We start from the raw sequence: 12,786 nt of genomic DNA, 5'->3' as shown, positions 1-12,786 counted from the left end.
GGTATCAGCGTGTACTTTTCACATCAACACAACCCACTGCACCTCTGCAACGCCAGCAACAACCGCAACAACATGCCGCACAAAAGTCCGTGTTTGTGTGCTTCATGTTTGAGATGCTGCAGTCGATTTTCCCGCCAAAACGGAGTTGGTGTGGAAGTCACTCGATAAGCACGCTATTGCTTACTGGGCAAGGGCTGACTTGGCTTGGAATAGTATACACCATCTAGAACTAAGAGCAAAAGAGAGAGTGCGCAAGCTAAAGCTTGCATTCATCGCGGCAGCCACACTGTCACATCAAAGCAACAAGAATTACCAGCCAACCAACTAAACAGCTCTCCCACAAAATGTACACAGATACACACACACATACACACCAACTGTCATTGCGTTAGCAGAGCAAGCAGTACTGTGGAGCACGGGACACCATGGTGGGACCATCTACACAGAGACACGAGCCCAAGTGATAAAAATCAACAGATTCAAGCTGCTCGCAATCGCGAATGTCAATTATCCCATTGATGGCAGTCACATTTGAAAAGTCAAGCGTGGTCAGTTGCGAGTTGCCTTGGAGCAGCAGCTTGCCCTCGATGCTAAGCTGTCCCGTGCCAAAGTCCACCGATTGCAACTGGGGACATGCGGTCAGGTCCACATCCCCATTCACTGTGCTCACACTTGCAAAGTCAACAGACGTGAGGATGCTGTTGTCGTGCAGTTCAAGGCTCTTGGTGCTTCTCAGGTTTGCAAAGTTGATGCTGGTGAGTGCGTCGTTGTGATGCAGCTTAACCGTGCCCAAGATGCTGGTGAGTGCGCCAAAGTCAATGAGGGTCAGTTGGTGGCAGTTGTCGACAAACAGCGCGCCCGCGATTGTCGTTACTTGGCTGAAAGCAAGCGTCGGGATGCGAGTCTCGTGGAGGTAGATGGCACCGTTTGCTCGCAGCAAGTTGGGGAACATGACGGAGCTGAGGTTACCGTTCCGGAACAAATTGAGATTGCCTGCGACAGAGGTCACATGCCCCAAATTAACAGATTGGAGACTGCTTGAATCGGCAAGGTACAGGGCTTGGGGAATGGCGGTGAGGTCGGCCAGGTCAACGTGCTGAAGCTGCTCATTGTTGTTCAAGTGTATGATGGAGCCAATGTGTTGGATGCCGCGCAGCACTAGCGCCTGCAAACCAGTGCCTTCCAGCTGAAGTTCCCCGCCAATGTGAGTCAAGGCACCAAAGTCGATGCTGCTGAGGTTGGAGTTGCGGTTGAGGTTCAACGTGGCGCTGATGCGATTGAGGGCACCAAAGGCAACGGCGGTGAGGTGCGTGTTCTCACTGAGGTCCACAAGCCCGTCAATGCTGGTGATGTTCGCGAATGAGAGCGCCTGCAATGGTGTCATAGACAGCCGTACGTCTCCACCAATGTAGGTCATCTGCCCAAAGGCAATCGTGCGGAGGCGCGCTGCAGTGATGTCGCTCTCTTCCACGGCAATGGCGCCGCCGACGCTGGCCAGACCAGTCAAATTGGCGTGGACCGTGTTCGCAGCAATGCTCACGGACGTGGCAATGGACCGAACAAAGCTGAGCTCGCGACAGCAGCAGTTGGTCACATTCACGATGCTGCACAATGGTATCGAGGAACGCAGTGCAAGCAGCGAGCGGGACGTTTGATCAGCGCAGTTGAGCGCGAAGGTCGGCGAATGTCCGTAGCAGGGGATTCCAGTCAGCTTAGCCTGGGCCTGCTGCAGCAACTTCACCACGTAGAGGATGTCCATCCCGTCCACGACCAGCGGTCCAGGCCAAGCACTCGCGTTGTGGCGTGACTGCTGTTGGAGTGAACGAAAGCGAATGTCTCCAGTGCTGTGAAGGTGCAGGTCACCGTTGTCGTCAATTGTGACTGTGCTCTCACTGGCTATGCTTTCGCTATCGTCAAAGCTGCTGTTGTGGCTCTCAGTTTCACCCGCACCCCGAAATGGGGAGGGCATCAAGGCGAACCGGGCAATGGTGTCGAGGCTGTCCACGTCGATGTCAGCTGTTGTTGCCAGACCGAGGGCACCTGCTTCACGAAACAAGCTGCCTGTGATGCTGGCAAGACTGGCGCTTACCGTGCGGAGAAAGGCCACCACATCAACATCGCCAACGTACAGGGAGCCCGTGTCTGGTTGCGGCCACAGCCACACATCCCGGCCGGGACTTGGGTTGATGTGCAGGTTGTTGGCGTCATCTGCACAAAGCCCGGGGTGGTACCGAAGCGGTGTGGTGCTCTCATCGCCTGCCTCTTGGTTGTCGTGGTCAATGCAGGCGGCGTGCACCTGGGCATCCTGTGAAAGGGAGATGGAGGTTGATGGCGCTCCTTGCCCGTGTGCAAGCACGTCCATCAGTTTGGAGCTGACGGCGGTGTCGAAGGTGGGGTCGTCATCCGCCACGGCACCAAGTGCTGCCACAGCGGCTTTGCTGACGTTGCGCAGTGCGGCCACAAGATCCAACCCACCCACACAACAAGTGGAGGTGTGTGGTGATGCAGCATTTGGGGCCTTGGCTTGGACAGTCAAGACGTGAACGCTAGCATTGGCCCCAGCTTGGGCAGTGATGCCGCCTCCTGTGCCTCTGCTTGTCGCCGACTCCGCTGTAATGGTGGGCCCCTCTTGTTTCAGGAGGGGAGCATGCTCTTGTTGCCCGGCTGCGGTGGTGGGCTGGCTGTCTTGACAGGCTGCACCGGGGATGTATGCTGCCGCCAACACAACACAGAGAGTGCTGAAGAGAAGGGCGGCAGCGCCGGGTGACAGGCGCGAAGGGCGTGTCGCACCCACCCGCATCAGCGCGAGTTGAGGTCGAACGAGCTTGCTGACCTGAGGGCGCTGTCGTTGTTGCTGTTGCTCTTCTCGAGGTGGTCGTTACGTATGTAGTGGTGGTGGTGGTGGTGTGTTGAGTGGTGTGACTTCTTGAAGTCTTCTTGACTTGCGATGGGTGAAGGATGCTGATGAACGCCGTTGCGACACGTGGTCGCTGGTGTGTCGGAAATTTATTGGAAATTGTTCCTAATTGGCGACACACAGACAAGACACACACACACACACACACACACACCAAGACACACATAGACACATAGGCACACACACACACACACACACACACACACACACACACACACACACACACACACACACACACACACACACACACACACACACACACACAGATACACACACACACACACACACACAGATACACACACACACACACACACACACACACACACAGCTAGTTCAGGGTGGTGGCGACAATGTGTGCTTTGAGAAGCGATTTGAGGCAAGCTGGTGTGATGGGGGTGTGGGTGAAATACATGGCTTCCAGCACGCGGTGAACCGTGTGGTAATCGCCAGTATCGGCAAGCGAGCGCAGGTGCGTGTTCAGGCTTGGACTGCCGTGCACGACGTGACCAGCAGCAAACAAAGACGGTCGCCGCAGCGTGTGCGCTGTGCTGGGGTCCAGGCCCGTGTCGAGGAAATCAACGTGCGCATCACGCATCAGGGCTTGATAGATGGCTGGGTGGTCACGCAGCAGCGCGTGTGTCGCCTGCGCTGCACGGAGGCGATGGTGGCGATCAAAGTGGCGCTCAAGCCGATGGTACACGTCAGAGCTGTCTTCGTCGGTGCGAAAGTACTCCGGCTCGCCACAGTACATCACGCTGTGGAACGGCTGTTCCAGCACATCTTCATCGCCCTCATGCAGGTCACCGTCATGGTGGCCATCGCTGCTATCGCCCTCGTCATTACCGGCACCATCCCCAAAGCCATACTCGTAGCCCTCCCCCCAGATGTCCTGCTCCCCACCGTCCTCAAACTCGTCCCGATAACCACCACCCCTTGCACCGCCGGCACGTGCAAACCGGCTGCCTGCCCTGTCGTAGTCGTCCTCATCCCCATCACCACCACCCCATGGCGCAAACTCATACTCGTCATACTCATCGTCGTCGTCGTCGTCGTCATCGTCATCATCGTTGTGGTCATCAACAACACTACCACCGTCGCCACTTTCGTCATGCGCGTGCTTGCCGGCACGCTGCCGATGCTCGATTCTGTCCAGCGCACGCATCTCGCTCGGCTGACCCTCACCAACCCAGTGGTCCTGCTCCCACCGCAGTGGCGATGGTGGTGCTGTGGGCAACATGTGGTCCTTGTTGTTGTTGTTGTTGTTGTTGTTGTTGTTGTTGTTGTTGTTGTTGTTGTTGTTGTTGTTGTTGTTGTTGTTGTTGTTGTTGTTGTTGTTGTTGTTGTTGTTGTTGTTGTTGTTGCTGTTGTTGTTGTTGCTGTTGTTGCTGCTGCTAGTGTTGGAAGTTGTGCTACTTGCACCTTCATCGTCACTTGACGGGCATCGCTGTTGTTGTTGTTGTTGTTGTTGCTGTTGACTGGGCGTGTGCGGGCACTTGGACGCCGACCGCGTGCCCCTTGCACCCGGCACCCGTCCTCGCCTGCCACGCCGGTTGTTGCGTGACGAAGATGCGCTCTGTGTTGCTGTGATTGTTGATGTGGGTGGCACCTTGCCAACCCGCTCCATATCCAGGATGAGGATGGACGCGCGTCTTCTCTCGCGACTGTCTGGGCGGCCTGATGCGCCTCCATCTCCATCAACACCGCCGCCGCCCTTCCCATCACCACCTTTGATCGTTGCTGGCGCGTTCTCCCCATCTTGCTGCTTCTCTTTCGCACCGTTGTGGTCTCCGCCGCGGCCACCACTGCCACGGTCGCTGCCATTGCTGCCACTGCGATCACCTTTGTTACTCACCCACACAATGCACGGCTGCTCTGTGCCGGGTCGCGGTGCCTTGGTGCCTTCTGACGGTGGCGTTGACGACACAGGTGTTGTGGTTGCGGCACGAGACGATGCAGCTGTCGCAGTTGTGCCTGCAGTTGTGGCGGACGCTGGTTTGGAGGGGGTGGATGTGTGCGTTGTACGGGCCCCAGGGCGCGTGCCAGTATCGGTCACAACACCCGGTGTTGCGGGGTGGTGCCATGAGTGGTGCTCCTGCAGAGGCAAGCGCACGCGAAAGAGCCCGCTTCGTGTTGGGCATAGACGCCGTTTGCTGGGCTCCTCAAGGTCCGCTCGCAGCAGCGTGGCAAAGATGGTGCTGTGGATGGCAGGTGCAAGCGGCACGCCAGCCGCACTTGCGTAGAAGGAGATGCCGAGAATGGATTCGATATCGCCAGCCAGCGCGTACGGCTGCATGAGTCGGTCGATGGCGTGTGCTGCTTGCGTATCCATCACCGCTACACTACGAGGCAGCTGCGCAGGGGAAGAGCTGTCGCTGCTGCTGCTACTGCTGCTGTCGTTGTTGTTGATGGTGCGTTCACTGGCGGTTGCATGTCTTCCTGTTGCGGATGATGCAGCAGTTAAGTTGCTGCCTTGCCCTTGCGTCACCCGCGGCTGCGTCTGTTTTCGGCACTGGGTGTCAAACAGCAGCTCCACCGGCTCCAGCGTGTGCTGCCGTCTCCGTCTCCTGAGTCGCCGCGATCGCTGTGCATCGTGTTCAGGCGACTGTGTCAGGCCCGTGGACGTAGAGGCGACCCAGCTTGCTGCAGGCGTTGCGTGCGCGGTCGCGTTTGCAGTCGTGCATGTCGAGGAAGGCAACGTCGTGGACCACCAGCGTGGCTTACGATGGCGATGGTGTCCGTGTGCGGATAGCGGTGCCGGCGTGGGCAAGACTTTTGTTTTTGCAAGCTGCGAGAGGCACGCCTGCAAGTACGACCGCGTGCATTGGAATCCGAGATCATTGAGGCATTGCAGGAGCCAGTGGAAGCGCAGCGGATCGCGGTGCTGCACCGCATCTTCCAGTGCCACGAGCGTACTCCCCAACCGCGCGCGCATGTGTGCGGGACAAGGCTGCAAATCCTGCATGTGCATAAGCACCCTTCTTCCACTCCTTCTCATCCTTCTCCTTCCACCATCACCACCTCCACCCCCACTCCCGCTGCCACGCCCGCCACCATCCCCGCCAAGGCGCAGTCGAGCACGGTCGGCCCTGCCCCCAACATGCAGCCACCGCCTCGCACCACCACCAGCACCACCAAGCCCCAAACCCAGCACCATCGTCAGACTTCTTGCTTGGCTGTCAACGTGCGCGGCTTTGGCAATGCACCACTGAAGTCAGTCGACAAACACTGAAGTCAGTCGAATCTTTCGTCGACTGATTTCAGGCTTTGTTGTTTTGTCTTGTGCAGAAGGACAACCAGCACCTGCTCACCCACAAGAAGCAACACAGGCGATGGACGACGTTGACGCCGAGGAGGGCAGCGCCACTTCCCAGATGCCCCAGCCTCGTTCTGAAGCGTGTGCGTCGGACCCGGAGACACCACCACCGGTGGTGTCGTGTGGGGAGCATGCAAGTAAAGAAGGCGTTGATCAGCAAAATCGGAGTGAAGCAGGAGACGAAGCAAGAAGGGCAAGAGATGATGAAGCGGGAGGAACAAGAGACGACCAACACCAACGCCAACAAGGGCAAGGAGACGCCCAGCACCAGCAGCAGCAGCATCAGCATCAGCATCAGCATCAGCAGCATCAGCAGCACCAGCAGCACCAGCGGCCCCAACAAAGCACACTGCAACCTGCAAGCGAGCATGCACATGGTGAGGCTGGCAGCAGCGACTTGGAGCAGTTCCTGATGCGGTTTGGGCTGCAGGCCCGCGATGTCATGGCCACGCACCTATCGCACGCAGATGTGGCGCACCTGGCCATGTGCTCCAAAACAACGCTGCGCTGGTACAACGAGTTTGTGGCTGCCGTCCACCCAGCATGGCTGTGGAAGGATGTACGGCTGCCAAGCAGCCCGGACGTGCAGGTGTCGCCGTCCGCCTTGGCGTACTACTTCGCGCACTTTCATCGCAGGAAGCTCGGCACGCAGGTTGTCCTGCACAAGCTGCTGCCGCTGCTGCAATCGCGACAGTTGGAGAGCGCAGAGGTGCTGTGGAAGGTGTTCTGTGAGCGGCGAAAACACGACGACCACAGTAACCGCTACTACCAGGCCATGACCCACGACCTGGCGAGCATGCTGCCGCGTTCCCTGGCATCGCAGGAGTGCACGCGCTGGTTCCTGCGCTGCGTGCGGCCCGTGCTCGAGTCGGATGAGGTGTGGCGCCAGCACATGCGCGTCATTGTTCGCGATGCCCTGCTCTTTGGCGCAGACGTCGTGCTGCGCGAGCTGCACAGCGACGAGCTGGCCAAGGTCGGCAACGTCGACGTGCTGCGATCACAGGTCTTGGAGGAGCTCAGCGACTGCTGTAAGGACGTGTCCCTCTCCACTGTCAAGCAAACCCACACCTTGTTTGGGTTTGAGCATGACGACTACAAGGGAACCCTGATCCCTGCGGCCGTAGCCACGTATCGTGAAGACATCCTCGGCTTTCTCAGTACAGCGTTACATCTCTCACATGACGCCCTCACCGTCGACGTGTCATGAGGTGTATGTGTGTGTGTGTGTGTGTGTGTGCGTGTGTGTGTGTGTGCGTTTGCGCGCGTGTGTGTGCGCGCGTGCGTGCGTGAGTGAGTGAATGCGTGTGTTTGCGTGTGGGTGCGTGAGTGAGCGAGTGAGTGAGTGATTGAGTGAATGCGTGAGTGAATGCGTGTGTTTGCGTGTGGGTGCGTGTGTGCGTTTGCGTGTGCGCGCGCGCGAGTAATTGAGTGACTCGATGAGTGAGGGTGCAACTCTCTGTCTGTGCAATTACAGACACCATAGGTTGTTGACACCACCCACAAGCCATCAACGACCGTACCTCCTTCGTTCTTGTTGGCAACTTCTTTCTTTAATAGCCAAGCAAGCCGCATTACTCGTAATAACGCACACACACACACACACACACACACACACGCACACACACACACACACACACACACACACACACACACGCACACACACACGCGCATACACACATATAAGCTGTCCTTGTTGTACATGCATCAACCGATCTGTGGTATTGACGTAGCCTCACGTAAACGTAACAGAATAAACCAAACCTCCACCCAACTTGATCGTCAACTCCTGCCGCCTTCGTGTGCAACCACACACACACACACACACACACACACACACACACACACACACACCACGTCATACTGGAGTCGCATCCACAACATCACCCCTCTCCTCGCCCTCCTCACTCCGCCCCACATCACATCGTTTCTCCTCACTACTGTCTTCAGCAAGCAGCATCACGTCCCGCTCAAGTGCGCTGACGATGTCCTTAAATGGCGGTCGGCGCGATGGCCGCTCGTGCCAGCACGCGTGCATCAGCGCAACCCACGCGCGCGGCGTGCTCTCCGGCACCGTGGGCCGCACCCCATCCACAATCGCCTGCCGGAGGCTGCCCTTGAAGTCGTGGAAGGGCAGCTGGCGCGACGCAATCTCGCTCACCACAATGCCAAACGAATACACGTCCACGCTCAGGTCATACGGCTGCTGGCGCAGCACCTCCGGCGCCAGCCACGGCAGCGTGCCAAACATCGTCGACTGCATCATCTGCTGGCGTTTGGCTGCGCTTGCGCTCTTGGTGCGGCTGCGCACAGACAGGCCTGCCGTGTTGTTGCGGTTCCAGCCAGAACTTCCAAGCCCGGCTCCTGTGTCCACCATGTCAGGAATGGACAGCAAGCTCCCGTCACGGTCGCGCCCACCGCTGCTGCCATACGGCAAGGGCGCCCGACCGGGGGCGGGTCGTGGCGGCAGCCTGCTGTGAGTCCTGCTGGTGTGGCTGGTGCTGCTCCGGAATACCGCACGCTTCAGGGCGCTGCCAGCACGGAAGCCCATACCACGCACCCATCCCATCGCACCGCGAGTGCCACCACCACCACGACCAATGCCAGCGCCGCCAGCGTACGCGTGAACACCACTGCCGTCACCGCCAGTGCCGCTGCTGGCGTGGCGGTCCGTGTCTGCCAGCTGCTTCGCCGTGGTGAAATCAGCCACCTTCACCACCCAGTTGTCCGTCACCAGCAGGTTCTGGCTCTTCAAGTCCCGGTGGATGCGGGGCGGGCTGCGGCTGTGCAGGTACTCCATGCCGCGCGCAGCATCCAGCATAAACCCGTGGCGCCGCAGCAGCGACAGGGGCGCATCCGTGTCGAGCAGGATGGTGCTCAGGTCACCGCGGCAGAGGTACTCCATGACCAGGAACATGTCGCCTTCCAGGTTGGTGTTTGCGCCGTAGAACCACACGACGTTGCGGTGGTGCAGCGTGCGAATGAAGCGAATCTCGTGGAGAAAGTCCTCCTTGGACTTGTCGTCCATCATCAACAGCGCCTGTCGCAGCTTCTTCACTGCCACCAGCTTGTCCTGCGTCTTCCAGTGCGCCAGATACACGGCGCCAAACCCGCCCTCATCCAGCACCTCCTTGACGTCAAGGTCCTCCGGGCGAATGGACAGCGCAGACTCAAGCTCAAGCAGCTCCTTCGTGCTCTCCTCCAGCAGCAGCTGCTTCAGCTCCACGGCATCCTGCACGCGGCGGTGCTGGCGGTAGAGGTAGCGCGCGCCATACGCAAGCAAGGCGGCGCCAAGCAGCCCGCAGATGAGGCCGGCAGCAAACGCACCGCGCCACGTGTGCTGGCAGCGCTTGCCGTAGAAGCTCCACGGGCACTGGCAGCTGCACACAAACGGGGACACGTCCGCATTGGTGGGGGCGCCCTCGCCCGGTGACGATGATGATGATGATGATGATGATGATGATGATGATGATGATGATGATGATGATGATGATGATGATGATGATGATGATGATGATGATGATGATGATGATGATGATGATGATGATGATGATGATGATGATGATGATGATGATGATGATGATGAGGAGGAGGAGGAGGAGGAGGAGGAGGAGGAAGGCGATGCGTTTGTGCTTTCGTCTTCGTCGCTGGTTGCTGTGAGCGATGCAGCCTGCAGCACGGGGTACCCGTTGACGCAGTAGTTAGGCTTGCACACGGAGCACAGCTGGCGACTGGAGGCGCCTTCCTTGAGCGTCGTTGTGCCCTCATTGCATGTGGTGCAGGCGGGCTTGTTCAAGTCTGAGCGAAAGCTGCCCTTTGCACAAGGGGCGCATTCGCCCGTGGTCAGGTTGCCTTCCTCACCGCGGTTGCACGACGGCACGAACAGCTCCATATCAGACAGGTACCCGTTACCGTTGGATCCGCCAATGATGAAGATGGTGTTGTTAAACGTCTCGCACAGGTGTCCGTACCGCACCGTCTCCAGCATTAGCGGGGAGTTTGCTGCATCAACCACGCGCGTCCACTTGCGCTTCCAGTGGTCATAGTGCCACACGTCCCGATGCGGCACTTGGTTGCTGCGGCCCGCAATCACAAACATGTGGCGGTCTCCCACGCGTGCAGCGCAGTGTTGGTGCCGCTGCGAGCGCAACGTGCATGCGAGAGCGAGCGAGCGAGCGAGCGAGTGAGTGAGTGAGTGAGTGAGTGAGTGAGTGAGTGAGTGAGTGAGTGAGTGAGTGAGTGAGTGAGTGAGTGAGTGAGTGAGTGAGTGAGTGAGTGAGTGAGTGAGTGAGTGAGTGAGTGAGTGAGTGAGTGAGTGAGTGAGTGAGTGAGTGAGTGAGTGAGTGAGTGAGTGAGTGAGTGAGTGAGTGAGTGAGTGAGTGAGTGGATGTAGAAGGAGGTAGGAAGGCGAAAGACAAGGTGTGGCGTGGAAAGAAGGAGAGACGCGATTGGAGCCGTGAAGCCAATGCAGAATGCACAATAAAGCCGCACAGCACACCTTTGGCGGGGATGTGTTTGTATTGTTCGTGGTGCGGCGCCAGTGGAACGTCTCCAAGTCCAGCGCGTACACAAAGTTGTCGTCTGGCAAGCCAACGTCAAGCCAGTTGTGCATTCCGCCAAACACCACCAGCTCCTGTCGCCCATCCTCGCTGAGCAGCACGCTGCCAGCAGCGTAGCCGCGAGGGAGGGGGAGGTCGCCTGTTGCCTCCTGCTCCCGCCACTCAAAGTCCTCCACAGAGGCTACATGCAGCTTGTTCGTCGCCTTTGTTGAGCAATCCCACCCGCCTGAGTTGTGTGTGTGTGTGCGTGTGTGTGCGTGTGTGTGCGTGCGAGCGAGTGAGTAAGCATATGCGGTGAGAGGAGCGCAAGCGCACAGGACAGCGCAGCTAGCAAGTGAATGCACACAAGTGTGAATGTCATCATCACCACCACCACCGTTGCATACAACTGACCGAATGCAATGAGGAGGTCGTTGTGTCGAATCAGCCACATTCCACGCAGTGCTGGCATCGAATCTGTCACCTTTCGCCACTCGCGTTTGGAGCTGTGGTGGTGGAGCCAGGGTGGGAGGAGATAGCGCATCGTTAGTGGTTCGAGGACAGTGAAGCGAAGAGAAGTGAATTGACGCGGCAATAGACCGGAGCGCACGCGGCGCACATGTACACAGACGGGCAGGTGGAAGCACACACACACACACACACACACGCGCACACGCACACGCACACGCACACGCACACGCACACTAGCACGCACACACACACTAGCACGCACACTAGCACGCACACACACACACCGTCCCACCGCCTGCCTACGCTGCACGCACATGGTGAAGATCCATCCGTCTGTGAAACATTCGTTGGACTGGCTGGTGCGACCGGCGCCGTAGTACATGCGGTCGTCGTCCACAGCAACAGCGATGTGACCAAACCGCGGCTGCGGGTGGCTGTGCTCCGAGGGGTCGCGGTCCAGCCGGTGCCAGTGCAGTGTTGGCAGCCCAGATGGCGCTGCCCGCTCCGATGGCGGGCGGAGTTGCGTGGGGTCAATCAGTGGCGCGGTGCTGTCGTCGCTCGCGTCCTCATCATCATCACTGCGGGCAGAGGGGGCGATGAGGTTGCCCGGCTCCACACCCCAAACAGAGACAATCTCGGTGCCGCTGAAGCCGCCGGCGACGACAATTGCACCGTTCATGGTGACGATGGTGCCCCACGCGCGCGCAGTGAGTGACCGCAGATGAAACTCCGTCGTCCACAGCATCTGGCATTGTGATCCGCGTTGTTGAGGGAGGAGAGGTGGCATGTGCGGCAGTGTGAGCGCGCGTATGCATGCGCACATACGTATGTGTGAGTGTGTGTGTGTGTGTGTGTGTGTGTGTGTGTGTGTGTGTGTGTGTGTGTGTGTGTGTGTGTGTGAAAGACGGGCAGAAGCAATCGCAGGCCACACATGCGCAAGGAAAGCAGACGCAGAAGCGGTACAAGAACGCATGGAAGCACAAGAGCACCCGACAACATATTGCATCACCACTGCACCGCGCCAACGTACACACCACACAACAACACAGCACCCCACGGCCCGCGGCTGCACCTTTTCTGAGAGGAGGTTGCCCATGGGCGGAACAACGTAGCCGCGCCACGTCGGGTGCCGCTGCCCCTGCACTGTGTTGAAGAAGTCGCCAAACACGAAGATGTCAGACGGGTCTGTCAGCCACTGCGCCGTGAATCCGCCCAGTGGTTGAAGCGTGCTCGAAAACCTGCGTCATGTGTGTGCATTGTGAAACTTGAGGTGAGCTCGGTGTTCAAATAACACACACAAACACACACACACACACACAGACACACAAACACACACAAACACACACAGACACACAACCCCCCCTACAAACTATATATGTATATATATATAGATATATATATGTGTATATATATATATATATCTATATATATATATATATATATATATATATATTTATATATATATATATATATATATATATATATATAGATATATATACCTATATTTTTTATATTTTTTTTGTATTTTTTATATATATATATATATATAT

General features: G+C 57.6%; 4 protein-coding genes across 4 annotated transcripts in view; 1 reads left to right on the top strand and 3 right to left on the bottom strand.

Moving 5' to 3' along the window:
* Positions 1 to 188: 188 nt before the first annotated feature.
* On the bottom strand, positions 189 to 2,994 carry PTSG_04244 (uncharacterized protein). The gene has a single exon (XM_004995083.1). It carries the CDS (start codon positions 2,798 to 2,800, stop codon positions 389 to 391), a length of 2,412 nt encoding a protein of 803 aa, XP_004995140.1. The 5' UTR covers positions 2,801 to 2,994; the 3' UTR covers positions 189 to 388.
* A 251-nt stretch (positions 2,995 to 3,245) lies between these two features.
* PTSG_04243 (uncharacterized protein) lies at positions 3,246 to 5,210 on the bottom strand (the record flags this gene model as incomplete). Its single annotated transcript, XM_004995082.1, has 5 exons — positions 3,246 to 4,112; positions 4,153 to 4,305; positions 4,337 to 4,498; positions 4,524 to 4,819; positions 4,940 to 5,210. 5 exons carry the CDS (start codon positions 5,208 to 5,210, stop codon positions 3,246 to 3,248), a joined length of 1,749 nt encoding a protein of 582 aa, XP_004995139.1.
* Positions 5,211 to 6,178: 968 nt separating this feature from the next.
* Positions 6,179 to 7,437, top strand: PTSG_04242 (uncharacterized protein; the record flags this gene model as incomplete). The annotated part of the gene is made up of 1 exon (XM_004995081.1): positions 6,179 to 7,437. The coding sequence occupies exon 1, from the start codon at positions 6,247 to 6,249 to the stop codon at positions 7,435 to 7,437; it is 1,191 nt and encodes a 396-aa protein (XP_004995138.1). The 5' UTR covers positions 6,179 to 6,246.
* Positions 7,438 to 8,085: 648 nt separating this feature from the next.
* Positions 8,086 to 12,786, bottom strand: part of PTSG_04241 (TKL protein kinase) — a gene marked incomplete at its 3' end in the record, with an annotated part of 7,546 nt that continues 2,845 nt past the window's right edge. The window contains exons 3-7 of the mRNA XM_004995080.1: positions 12,309 to 12,474; positions 11,551 to 11,981; positions 11,180 to 11,271; positions 10,726 to 11,012; positions 8,086 to 10,365 (exon numbers count right to left, since the gene is read on the bottom strand). Of these exons, the coding sequence (XP_004995137.1) occupies positions 8,086 to 10,365; positions 10,726 to 11,012; positions 11,180 to 11,271; positions 11,551 to 11,981; positions 12,309 to 12,474 (3,256 nt within the window). The remainder of the gene's footprint in view (positions 10,366 to 10,725; positions 11,013 to 11,179; positions 11,272 to 11,550; positions 11,982 to 12,308; positions 12,475 to 12,786) is intronic.

Source organism: Salpingoeca rosetta (assembly GCF_000188695.1).
Source record: "Salpingoeca rosetta unplaced genomic scaffold supercont1.9, whole genome shotgun sequence".
Taxonomy (NCBI): Eukaryota; class Choanoflagellata; order Craspedida; family Salpingoecidae; genus Salpingoeca; species Salpingoeca rosetta.
Note: the sequence above shows the minus strand (reverse complement) of the source record. Positions and strands in the feature narration are given on the sequence as shown.

What these genes read in the sequence shown, in the direction of transcription:
- PTSG_04244 (XM_004995083.1), bottom strand. Translation starts at nt 2,800, where the DNA reads ATGCGGGTGGGTGCGACACGCCCTTCGCGCCTGTCACCCGGCGCTGCC.